This window comes from Dermacentor albipictus, chromosome 7, assembly GCF_038994185.2.
Source record: "Dermacentor albipictus isolate Rhodes 1998 colony chromosome 7, USDA_Dalb.pri_finalv2, whole genome shotgun sequence".
Lineage (NCBI taxonomy): Eukaryota > Metazoa > Arthropoda > Arachnida > Ixodida > Ixodidae > Dermacentor > Dermacentor albipictus.
In genome coordinates, this window is record NC_091827.1 from 19,062,808 (window position 1) to 19,075,591 (window position 12,784).

General features: G+C 43.8%; 2 protein-coding genes across 3 annotated transcripts; both read right to left on the minus strand.

Annotated features, from left to right (window-relative positions):
* Window positions 1–3,334: 3,334 nt before the first annotated feature.
* Window positions 3,335–9,682, minus strand: LOC135896635 (mitochondrial import receptor subunit TOM20 homolog). Of its 2 annotated transcripts, XM_070521714.1 has the most exons (6): window positions 9,431–9,682; window positions 9,103–9,155; window positions 8,950–9,031; window positions 7,902–8,044; window positions 6,733–6,756; window positions 3,335–5,204 (listed from the first exon to the last, which is right to left on the minus strand). In XM_070521714.1, exons 1-6 carry the CDS (start codon window positions 9,570–9,572, stop codon window positions 5,151–5,153), a joined length of 498 nt encoding a protein of 165 aa, XP_070377815.1. In that variant the 5' UTR covers window positions 9,573–9,682; the 3' UTR covers window positions 3,335–5,150. The 2 variants fall into 2 exon arrangements, with proteins under 2 accessions (XP_070377815.1, XP_070377816.1); XM_070521715.1 differs by lacking the exon at window positions 6,733–6,756 and having other exon boundaries at window positions 9,431–9,679.
* Window positions 9,683–10,194: 512 nt separating this feature from the next.
* On the minus strand, window positions 10,195–11,014 carry LOC135896620 (histone H2A-like). Its single transcript, XM_065425096.1, has one exon. It carries the CDS (start codon window positions 10,925–10,927, stop codon window positions 10,508–10,510), a length of 420 nt encoding a protein of 139 aa, XP_065281168.1. The 5' UTR covers window positions 10,928–11,014; the 3' UTR covers window positions 10,195–10,507.
* Between the last annotated feature and the right edge of the window lie 1,770 nt (window positions 11,015–12,784).

Consider the following 12,784-nt stretch of genomic DNA (forward strand, 5'->3'; position numbering starts at 1 on the left):
CATAAGCTTGGGCTGAGTTTGTGTCGTACTCTCCAATTGTCACTTGGAGCATCAATGTTAGGCTACAGCCATAGAAACATTTGCCAAGCTATATATGAACACCTCTCTAAAAGTAAGATTACATATTTAATGTTTCTTCATTTTGGTCATTCTCTGCCATATTTCCGTTCTTTTGTTTCTTGATGACTTAAAAAAAAAATTAAATTATGGGGTTTTACGTGCCAAAACCACTTTCTGATTATGAGGCACGCCGTAGTGGAGGACTCTGGAAATTTAGTCCACCTGGGGTTCTTTAACGTGCACCTAAATCTAAGTACATGGGTGTTTTCGCATTTCGCCCCCATCGAAATGCGGCCGCAGTGGCCGGGATTCGATCCCGCGACCTCGTGCTCAGCAGCCTAACACCATAGCCACTGAGCAACCACGGCGGGTGTTTCTTGATGTTGTACTTTGCATTACGATTTTTCACTTTAGTTTTTTTCTTCTTTGCCTATTTGCATGCAGTGTCTATTTATTACAAAATCCAAAATAGATAATACACTCGAGAGAAAGCTTTAGCTCAGACCCCCTAAACAATTTGAACAAAATTTGTTGCATTTGAAGGACAAAGTTCATTTCTAGCAACCATAGAAAGCAGAATTTTGATTTTAGATCACATACCTTTTGTAAAAAGTTCCAGAAAATCATTATGTATAGACAAAATTTGTCTCAAGTTTACATATCCCTAACTCTGCATCAAAAACATATTCAGTATCCTAGTTCTGTAAACTGCACCTGCGAGAGCATCTCACATGGACAAATTTGATATACGACTAAAGCTTATATGAAGTAGTTACAATGTTTACAAGGGTTTTGCAACAAATCCTACTCACAAGTTAATGGTATATTTGAGAGTAGTTTATAATACAGAGTTTGTACACTTTCGATGACTTAATGGGTGCCTTTTACACAATTGTGATATTGTTTTTGACTACTGAGGTAGAAAGTTCAAAGCTTTGTACTTGAGTTCTTTTGTTTACCTTTCAATAAAATTTGACGGCCTAAATAAAGAAATGTGCTTCCTACAGTCACTAGATTCTACCTTTTTCATTTTAAATCTAGCAAACCTCGTCAAACTCGGTGCAGTGGGTGCTGAGCAAAGTGATCTTAATAGTACTTAATTTGAATATTGCACTTGCATTCTATTGCATATTTTCATTGCTTTGTATAATATCTCTTTACTTTTTTCAGTGTCTTACTGCGTCTTACTTGGTTACATGTTTTTATTCTAATATGTGCTGTCTGCACGCTGCCAAAGCATGGAAGCTGGGGCCAGTCAAGCTGCTCTGCAGCAACTGCTACTACTACTTGCATATCACACCTTTTGTGTCTCATGTATGTGTTGAGGAAAATAAACTCAATGTTGGACTTTTCTCTTGCTTGGTTATTCATATACATTGACTACAAACAGCTTCATCTATGCTCCTGGCAATTCTAAAACTTCTTGCAATTCTCCTTTCTTACTTGGTTCAAGGTGTTGCAATATGTTGTACTTGTATTCATTGAAGCCTGTTTTGCATTGCACGATATGTTGGCTGTTCTGAGTGACCTGATGCTGTTCATTGTATGGTTATTCTTCTTTGGTGTACGCATCAAGACAAGGTCTTGCATTCAGCCTTCAGAATACGTGCCCTCCTTCTGTATTCCTCTTCGAAATATATATGGAATTTATAAAAATAAAACTGAAATTGAAATGGTTCCTACTGTGTTTGCAACTTCAACTTAATGGCTTGCATAGTTCACCTGTAAATGTTCATATTGTGATTGGTCTGCTGGATTTAAGGTTGATTTTTTTTATTTATGTTGTTTTTTTTTAGTGAAACTGCTTTGCGCTCCGCAGGTGCCCGCGAGCGATACTGTCAGCAAGCAGGAAGCAAGCATTCTTATCATTATCAGTCCGCAATCTTCCCCTCTGCATGCTTTCCCAACGAGGCAAACGTAAACAGTCGCATTACTAAGGGAGCGTCGACTAAGGCTGCACCAGTTGCATTCTTCGGCCGTTCAGTCACAGCTTTCCGGGGGAAATTGGCCAGAATTCGTAACATTGCAGAAATGAGCCGTGACAGCTTTCTGCACATCTCTGCATTTGTCTGGAAACGGTTATGAACAGGATGATGGGATTCAAGTCTAGCGACAGGATCAAATGTCAGACTATTTCGGCTAAAAATCTGCGCACTGCAATTGTCATGACTACTTTGATTACTACCTCTAGCAATTTTCAGATGTATGGCCTCTGCGACAAAAGCATGTTCCGAAGAAATTACTTATCACATCTTCCTTATCTTTAAGGAATTTCGAATGCACTTTGTGAAACACCCCTTACATACACATGCAGGCTGTGTAGTTTTTGAAGCATTTTTGATAAAGACACAGTTGCACGAGAGCACTTGTTTTGTGTCCGTCTTCCATCTAATTTGCATTGCAATTTGCAAGCTATGAATCAATTCTAGGCAATGCAGCTTTCCATTCTCTTAAAACAAAAACGTCTCACAGGAGCACAGTGTAGCCATTGGCTTGAAGCATTGAATGTGAAGCTGGTAAACCAACTTCTATGTAAGCACACAATGCTGCTATACCTTTAGGTTAAGCTGAATCCACATCTGTCTAATGCAGGCAATAATTTAAAATATCAGTGTGTAGTGCTTTACAAAAATCTAGCAGAAGCTGACAAATGAGAGAGAGAGACAGAGCGATATTATGGAGCTTTATGTGCCAAAACCCAGACCTTATTATGAGGCGGGCCGTAGTGGGGGCTCCAGATTCATTTTGACCACCTGGGGTTCTTTAGGGTGTACCTAAATCTAAGTACACAGGTGTTTTTTCATTTCGCCTCCATGCGGCCACCGTGGTCGAGATTTGATTCCAGGACCTCGTACTTAGCACCGCAAGCTAACAGAAGAGTTGACCAGTATAAACAAAACTGGAAGCTCGATTGGAAGGCAAGGCCACATTTATGGCCCCAAAAAATAAAGGCACGTTTCTGAAAATAAAGCACCAAATTGGTAAACCCCTGATCACGTGGTTGAGGGTGAATGACCAGCATGTTTGGAAAGTGTGAAAGCAACATTGTTTCCAAATGGCACATTTACTTTGCTGTTGCAAGTGTCACAAAACCAAGCATGCACAATTCTGCAGCAATAAATGCCACTGTCAGGTGCAAAGTCATTTGCCCAGGATGCAACACAAAATTTTAGCGAGTCAAGCATGATCTGCTGCGAGAAAAGCACTCACAATACGCATACTGGTGACAACAACACAGCCTCAAGGATTGAGCAGGAGACAGGACACCATTAGCAAAAGTTGGATCTAGTTTTATTTGGTAGCAACCACTGTCTTGAAAATATATTGGTCTGACAAATATAGAGATCTGGCCTTGCTTGTACAACATGTTCCCAGATTTATAATGCGAAAGGGAAAGAAAATGAACGGCTGGATGAGAAGCACAGAACACAAGTTGGCACTTGTGTTAAGCCTTGTCTCATGTTGCGTGCCTGCGATGTGCATTCAGTTTGATAGCACTGTTCCACATATGAGCAAATGTGTAGTGAATTCAGTGCAATGAAAAGAGCTAGTAGAAAGGCTATTACAGCAGAACAGAGGTGTGAATGACTCAGGAGAGCAGGTGCTCTTGGGTCTCTCGGTGATGGTATTTAGGCAATACTAATAACAAGCAAAGGGTCAGGTCTCCAGTCAGCTTCTCTTTACAGCTTTCATTTGGCAAATTTCACACAGCAGGTAAATTCATTAACCCAGAGATGCCACAAGAAGGAACCGAAGATGACCAAGCCATACCTAAAGACCACATCTTGTCAGGGCTACGCTATCGATCATGGCCATTGCTGCTATATTTCCCAATGCTGCAAGACAGTCCAGTTGGTGCAGAGTAGTTCCTTGCATAACGTGTTGTGGGTGAAACAACTCAAGTTTTCACAAGAGTGAACACTGTCCAGTCAAGTACATATTGCCGGTGCTAATAGGCCAGAAAGACAATTGCTACCTCATCAGTACACGTGGTTGTTGCCTCATTGAATGACTAATTGGCAAACGATGGTGCTTTTCAACGTGACACTTCCTCATAATGCAAGGATGCTTATACCCCCCTCACAGGGGGCACTTTCAACTGCGATTAAGCCTGATCAGGATCAAAAGTGACCCGTGCAACCAGGGTATAATACATAAAAGTCTCGCCAGGCTGCTTCGGAGTGGCCGAAAGTAAACAAGCTTCTTCAGGTTCTACACGAGAGCCTGACAAGCATTAAGCCCTCTTATATATATGCTGGCTGCTTGCAACACTTGTTACGGTAACATTTCACCTACGTTTCTCTCCAACAACAATTATCTAACACAGTCAGAGGGGGCAAACAAAAATAATGCTGTGCCCCACTTGGTTACAGAAACTAACGAAACAGTTTAGTGTGCACACACATACCAAGGAAAAACAGTGCATCACAAAGCGTGGTGCAGCAGTTCTCGAGAAGATAATCTGCAAGCGCAACCTGACAAGACGCACATCGCAGCCTCGGAGACAAACTTAGTTTTTGACGTAGTTTTACAGATTGAGCAAAATTTGAAACTAGTCTTTCTAAAGAAAAATATGGCATCTCTCTCGCTGACATGGCAGAAATCTTTACAATAGTGCCTTTCAGACCAATGATCTCCACCAACATATTTCTCATATGCACAAGCTTTCGGCAACACATGCAACTTAATCGCTTGGCCATGCAAACCTATATGCTTCGTTTACAGCAAAGGGCATCTTCTGCCAAACTATATGCGACACGTGGTATGATCAGTGAATGCTTATACGACTTTCACCTACAATTTTCACATTTTGATAACAGTTGGCAGAAGCATTATAATGTGGGTAGTTTTATTGCCTATCGTTAATGCCATAATTTTAGTTTATGCTCTTCAGCAAGCAGTGAGATTTAAGGAACAACAAAAAATCAAAACAAACTACAAAATGGTTCCCAAACGACAATAAAAATCAGCAGCAAGGGAGATGCCTGAACCAAGCATCTTGACTGCCAAGTTGGTGGGGGCTCCTCTGATTAGTGTTGAACGCGTGCGGCTGGTTGGCAACAGGTGTGGCCTTGAGGTGCTGGTGCTGCTTACTCAACGTCATCTTCAACCAGGGGGGGGCCTCCGGCACTGTCTGCCAGGCGCTGCACGCCACGGAAGGAAATCACATGAGCGACGCTCAAGGGCCATTTTTCCAGTAAAGTTGAAATTTGAGGCATCGATACTATCTCACTTCCTTTGCCTTCGTTGTATAATTTTTTCTATATGGTGGCAGCATTTTAAAATGTCGCTCATTTCTTATGCAAGTTACATGCTTCATCACTCACAGCATTTACCACAAAAATGTGTTGCTTTTATTGTAGGTGCTTTTTATTTTTAAATACGCTAAATTTTACTGTATTTTTCACAAGCAGCATATTTTTCTTGTTCATGATTAATTTTATTTACAGTTCAACCTTCTGGCTACATTAACAGGGGAGAACAAAAAGCTGCGGCAATCTGCAAGCAATGCAAACAAAGTGAGCTGTCCTGCAATGGGAAAGTGAACAGCGTCTGCACAATGTCACTTCATTTCTTCCTACACTCCTGCTATAGGTAGTCACTTGGGAGCCACTTGAATTTAGGAGAGTGGCTTAGGAGTGCACACCCAGCCTTTGTGAGCATGAGTTTGCCAAGATACCTTCTGCAACTTGCACAAACAGCAGCACTGTGTTCAGCTATCAGCCAACTGCCCTACAGCTGCTATTGACCCTTCTCTGTTGCTTTTATCACAGCCCACCGTGACGTACTACACAGTTGCATTTTACGAAATGCACAATCGCACTTCACGTGGACTTGTAGTGCCACCTGTTGGGTTTTGTTACGAACGATGCACCCCGGCCAGGTAGGCGGACGCTTCGAAAACAGGTGGAGCAAGCAAAAAAAAGTTTTAGCATTGAAAGGAATAGTCTTGACATAACACATATGGGCAGTGGACAAATAAAGAAAAACAAAATGTAGTGGAAGATTCATAAAAGGCACAAGATTCCTTGTAAATGTATAAAAAAAAACTCTTAGTGGCAAATACAAAACTGTCGTGACAGCAGCATTTGATCATGTCAAATCGCCCGAACACATGAAAAACGCTGCCGTGATCACTACTTATCTGTGTAGCATACAGATACAATAACTTGATGAATGTTTATTTTTCAGGTGCTTATTCCTTGGAAAACTGAGGAGGCCAGAATGCCTTAAAGTGAAAGCTGGCAACTTTCAGCCCTGGGCTTCCTGCACCACAGTGATGCAAACAGATTGAACTTGCATTGTGAATAGAAGGAATACAAAAACAATATAGTGTTCAAACACAGCCATTATAGTGCATACACAACATGTTTTTGGCTACACTTCATTTCATGCTTAGCAGGCAATGCTGCAGGAGCTTTGCAAGTGGTGGGGGCATAGAAGTCTGACTCCACATGTGTTACAGAGTAGTTGTTTTTGATCTGCTAAGCCTTCTACACAATAACTACCGTACTTATTCAATTATATGGTGTTCATGCTTATAAGGTGAGGGTGAAGTTGGGGAAACCAAGAAAAAGAACCTTCAATTTGCAGACTAATTTAAAGCAATATAGAGTAGCCGACGGATTATTCAGACTCGACAGAGATTGCCCGAAATACTGAATTACTTACATAGCCAGAAACAAAATGGCGACCCTGAAATAGGAGGGAAAGGAGCTTTAACATGCGTAGTAATAATTATATGCAAATTACACCTTTAGGTGTAGCCTCAGGAGAGCGCAAATCTCAACTTGTAGTGAAGAATTGCACCTTACAGCTGAGGAGAAAAATCCCACGGCTTCACAGCATGCACTGCCCTAAAGCCACACTATAAGGCAAAATTTGCACTGCTATGATTCCACACTATAAAGTGAAATTCTGATTCTGCAAGGATTTTGAGAAAAAAAGAACCCATCTTACATACAAATAAAATTGGTATTTCATACATTAAGACTGCAACTTGTGGGGAACAGGTTACATCGAATCGCATCTTCTTTGCGCACTTGAGCATGCGACGTGGTGTGTCTTGGTTGCAAGCACAAGCAATGCACTGTGGCCTCCGGTCGCAGAAAGAAGTCCCTTGGCTCGTTCAATGATGAATGGGTTGACGTCTGAGACGCCTTCCATGTAATACTTGGGTCATATTTTGCGACATAGTAAGTATGAGGCTTAATGTTCCATCAAATTGCATGACGCATACATGATGCTTACCTTTGTATGTGACGCACTATTTTTCGCTCTCAAATGTGAGTAGTGAGGGGAGTTTCTCTGGCCTTCGTAACATAGTCTGCTACGCATGAAGCAGAGTATAGCTGCCTATTCACATTGACGGAACAGGTATGCTCACAGACAACAAAAAGAAAGCTACAGTGGCAAAGCACACACAAGTAACAGTGCCTCCTGAAGACAGTCCCTGCAATCTTATTCGTGTTAGTACGAGCTGGAAAACAGGAAACACTGACATCTTACTGACAACAGCAGAAAGACAAAATAGACCACTTGGTGTTGAATTTGACCTATTTTTTCTGCCTTTTCTCTTTCATGTTTGGGCAAATGCGAAACTGTCACTTGTGGAAGCTACACAGATTCAGTATGTGTTGCAGGAAACCATAAGCACTGTCGGACGCTGCTGGATTACTTGGTGCAGTAGCACATGTGCAGAGGCTCTTCCCCCGCAGCTTTCCCTTCACTGTCATGGAAAGGTGCGCGCGAGTATAGTTGGTGTACGTACTGTCAGGTGCTCATTCTCCATCAACAGACAACATGCTCGCCATGTATCAAATGGGACTCGCATCACTGACCTGCGAGACAACAGGCAGGCGTTGCAGGAGCAGGTGGAACACCTGGGGAGGCAGAGTCTGCTGCAGCACCTGCAGCAGCTGCTGGGGCTGGCCGCAGACGGCCACTGCACTGCTCAGATGCTCCACACCGTTCTCAATGTCGCCTGCACAAACGCAAAGGCCAGCACATAGAGACAAGTGACCACAAGAAGGCAGCTGGCACGTCTGCCAGTGTGTGTCATCACAAGTCACTTCTGCCCTATACCAAAATAATCTAAGGACTACGCAATGCAAGACTGAATGCAAAATGATAGGTGTACAAGCGGGGAAAGTGGCTGCTTGGGTTAGAAAACACAGGTGGCTGGCTGAGATTAGAAGGAGATTGGGCAGGTCATGAAATGTGTACAGCAGGTAATTGGTGGTCTAATGGAGTGGACAGAGCAGGTGCCCACGGACAAGGCACTGCATGCATAATGTGAGCATAGCTTTTATGGTACCGTACAGGGTGTCAAATATATGCCTCATGATAAGTAAACGGGAGGAAATGTACTGTTCCAAGGAATTGCGAGGTATGATACACCGGCTGCAAGAAAGGTGCATTATACCAAATTCTTCAAAGTTGGTGAAAAAGTAAACATAGGGCACACACGCGTGTTATGAAGGAGCATGGGAGCACTTTGAAGAATCGGTTCGGTGGTCATCTAGTTGACCATTGTATGAGGTGCCTATGCATGCCATTTTGAATAAAATTTTAAGCGAAAATCCCACGTTACACAGGAGAGGAAAATACTAGAAGCTTACATTATCGATCAGGAAGGGGACACGCATGTAAGTGTAGCTTCCGCAGTCTTCCATGATAAATTATCATTCTGCAAGATAGTTTTGCTGGTGGTAGAAGTAGTGGTTATAGTGCCTGCTCCAATAAAACCGCAGTTGGAAGCGCATCGTTTTGTAGGTTTATGTCATGTGTCCGTGTTTCGCCGTTTCCGCGCTGAATAGCATGCTTATCAGCTTACATTTATGAAAGTGAACTCATCGTGAGTCACATTTCGCCAGACAAAAATCTTACCTTGTGCCAGCAGCTCTTCGCCCATCTGGACCTCGTGAATGAAGAACTTCTGTACTGCGTCATAGTCCTTCAGGTCCGGCAACTACGCATATCAGTTACGCGCGTTAAGGCGAAAAGGGGGCAAATACACAACCCACTGTCGCGATATCTTACCTTGCCAGAACCACTGCGTGCTTGCTCTTTCTGCTGCTGGGCCTTGGCGCGCCCTGCAATATGCGCAATAGCGTGGGATTTACCGACGCGTGAATCTCGCCGTTCAACTTGGCAACACCGGTCAGGGCAAGCAACTAATCCGGCGTGCCATCTCCGAGCCAACGCCTCCTTTATTTAATATAATAAAGGAGGCGTTGTCCGAGCACACTGGCGGATACGAGACAGTAGCAGCTGGACTGCAATGACCTTTTAGGCCCTTACGAGTACTTCACTCAGTACAATAACAATGTGCTGCACGTGTTTAAGGACATCGTTTTACACAACTTACGTTCCTTCAGCTTTTGCTTGAAGAGCGGGTCACTTCGGCGCTTTCGGTCGAAATAAATACAGTAACCTATAAACAGTGTGCCACAAACACCGGCGGCAACACTAAGCGCTGTTTTAGACACCATAACACTCATCTCAACCATGTGGAAGTACTATTTAGTGCGAAGGAATCTGAAGTGCCTGAAGTACAAATCTACGGTTACCTGCGGCCACTCCGCCGCACGCCAGCGCACGCGTTGCCCAAGCCCTCTAGCGTGCAAAGATGAAGCATTGCACGAATTGAACTACAAACGAGAAATAATTACAGCACATGCTATTACGCATACGAGACAAACGAATGCGGGGAAATAAAAATAAAAAAGTAATACGAGGGAGTACTGACGTTTTGAACTGGACAGGCAAAGATGTAGAAATGGCTAGAAATGGCGCGAAGTTAAGCAGCCATTTTGTATTTTTTTGCAGGGAGATTTTCATTGTGCACGTTCAGTACTTACATGAAATGGAGCCGAGCACTCTAGGGCGGTAGCCCAAAATAATCTTAGGAATTGCGATTCCGCAGAAGTGCCACTTGCGCTTTTGCACACAGTACTGAGCACAGCACCGACTTAAGCGAATGCATCGACCCGATTTACTTACATGAAGGTTGGACGCCGCCGGCTGTTGACATCACTGTTGACAGTCAAATGCCGGATATTTGGTGCTACCAACCGCGCAACGGTATTTTACCGCGCGATACGGCAACACCAAAATAAGAATTCAGCAATAGTAGCAGTTCGAAGGGCTTTATTTCTCAGTTCAATGATGACCTTTTCATTTTGTAAGATTTTACACGGTTCTGTGACGAAAGACCAAGATGACAATGGGAAGGTACGACAGTACAGGGCGAAATAAAAGCAAATACACGAGTGCTACTATAGAATAAGCCAGACTTAGGCCTAACGACAAAGCAACATGACTACAGTTCTGAACACACGCATGAACATGAACAGATGAAACAATGCGCGAAGTTCTGAGCCGCTGACCGGCCGGGGTGGTTTAACAAGAGGAATGCGGCGACTGAGTGAACAGCAAAATGTCCTCAAAACTCCTGGCTGGAACCGCCTTTCTTGCCGGGTTTGCCGGCTGTGCTGGTCTGGCCGGTCTTCTTGGGCAGCAGGACGGCCTGAATGTTAGGCAGAACGCCGCCTTGTGATATGGTGACGCCCGAGAGCAGCTTGTTGAGCTCCTCGTCGTTGCGAATGGCCAGTTGCAGGTGACGTGGGATGATGCGCGTCTTCTTGTTGTCGCGGGCCGCGTTTCCCGCCAATTCGAGAACCTCGGCGGCTAGGTACTCCAACACGGCAGCCAAGTAGACCGGTGCGCCAGCACCTACCCGCTCGCTGTAGTTGCCCTTGCGCAGCAGCCGATGGATGCGGCCCACGGGAAACTGGAGACCGGCCCGCGATGACCGGGACTTTCCCTTCGCCTTGGCCTTTCCGCCCTTGCCGCGACCAGACATGCTTGCTTACTCTTTGGCGATTGGCGTACACAACACAGAACAACGCACTCCAACGGACCAGCGATGGTGTCTATGAGGTCGCCGCCAAAAACGACGGCTTATATGGCAACCTAAAAAAAAGCAAAATATAGAAAACACAAGAGAGAACACTATCATGGTTGCCATACCAGTAAAAAAAAGTATGGCGCGTTTACTCAGCAAATTCACTGACATAAATGTGGCACTAAATTGCAGTACAAAAAATTAGGGCCTTTGAGATTGCGTGTCTTTGTTACTACGAGCATCAACGAGAAAGCCGCTCTTTGGCGCTAACCTTGTTTTCTACCAAAAATTATTATGAATCTGAAAAGGATACTTTCGAAGGCCATGCTTTATTGTGCTGCAGACGCCGGAAGCGACAGCGGGCACAAAAAGTACGTGATGGTCGGCATACGTTACTAATTCTCTCTCTCTTTTTTTTGTTAATGCAATGAAGGGGCAACTAAATAAAAAAAATGGACAAAGAGAGTGCTACTGCCCTACACTGTGTATTAGGTTGTCCCTTCTTTGCGCTAGATACTAATCAAACGAACTGTAAGCAATGGTGTTTTTCTGGTGCATGCAGTACACAAAATCATGGCCTTCGAGATTCGTTTTTGTTCAAGAATGGTTTACAAAAGCGTGTTCTATCCCTCCAAAGAGCTTTCTTTGGCTTTCTTTATTTCTCCCGCCGTGTTTTGACGTTTGGCGGGGCGGATAGTCTCTGCGGTCGCGTCACAGGTCGCGTGCGTGGTAGGCGTGATTGGTTCACCGCGTGCTCGCCAGAGGTATCGAAGCATAAAAAATGCGTCACTTTGATCCACACTTCTCTGTACATGCACCTCTGCTCACACTCTTTCTTCGCTATTCGCAAAATTTAATCCCCGCAAAATCCAGATCGCAAGGCCACGTGAACTTGTGTTTGCATTTGAATCAGGAGTTAAGGATAACCTCTGAACATTTGCGCCACCACACAAATGATAATCGGCTGTCTCAAAACACTCCGAAACGTTTCTCTGACACCATGCTGAAACAATGAGCATAAACCCTAGTGCAGGCTCCACCATATAAAAGAACCGTTAGCTGAAAAGTAGGTATACATCCACCTTCAGTACAGGGCACCAACAGAGGTAGAAAAGCAGACAAGCAGTGAGTGGCATTGGTCTTTGCTTTTCTATGTCTGTTGGCACCTTGTTCGGAAAGTACACCATTCCCATATGGTTCATTACTCCCTGTAGGTTGCAACAATTGTTGCTTGTCTGTATATTCAGTCAGAAATTATGCGACTATTTCGAACATAAAACTGACGAGTTGAATACGAAAAAAAAAAACATTAAAAACCACACATCTAACATTTCACAGATATTCCAAATCTCTGCATATATCTGTCTTCCAGTTTTAATGTACGCAGATGACATATTGTTAGCTGGTATATAGACATTCAGCTACCAGCTGGCAGACACTTGTGATAAAGAGGGCAAATGTGCTTAAATTTCAGTGCAAACAGGTCAGCATTCGAGAATGTCGACCAATTTTCAAGGAGCCTCGCAGAACCTTTCTTTGCTTCTTCCCCAGAATATCAACTCCGTTGGAGCGTTTCTTGCAGAGTAGGTTGGTAGCCCAAGTGGACTTGCAGCTATGCAAGTCCACTTGCATACACAAATTAAGCAATTCATGCCCAAAAGGCGTCGACAACCTTGGTGCAAACTGTGGGATGTATACAAACGAGACAACTTGTGCCAGTTCATAGTTGTTGCAGAGTCATTTGGTACTCTGCTGTATAAAACTAGCTACACACCGCGCATTCCACCACCACGTGGCTTGCATGCCTGCGTTGCT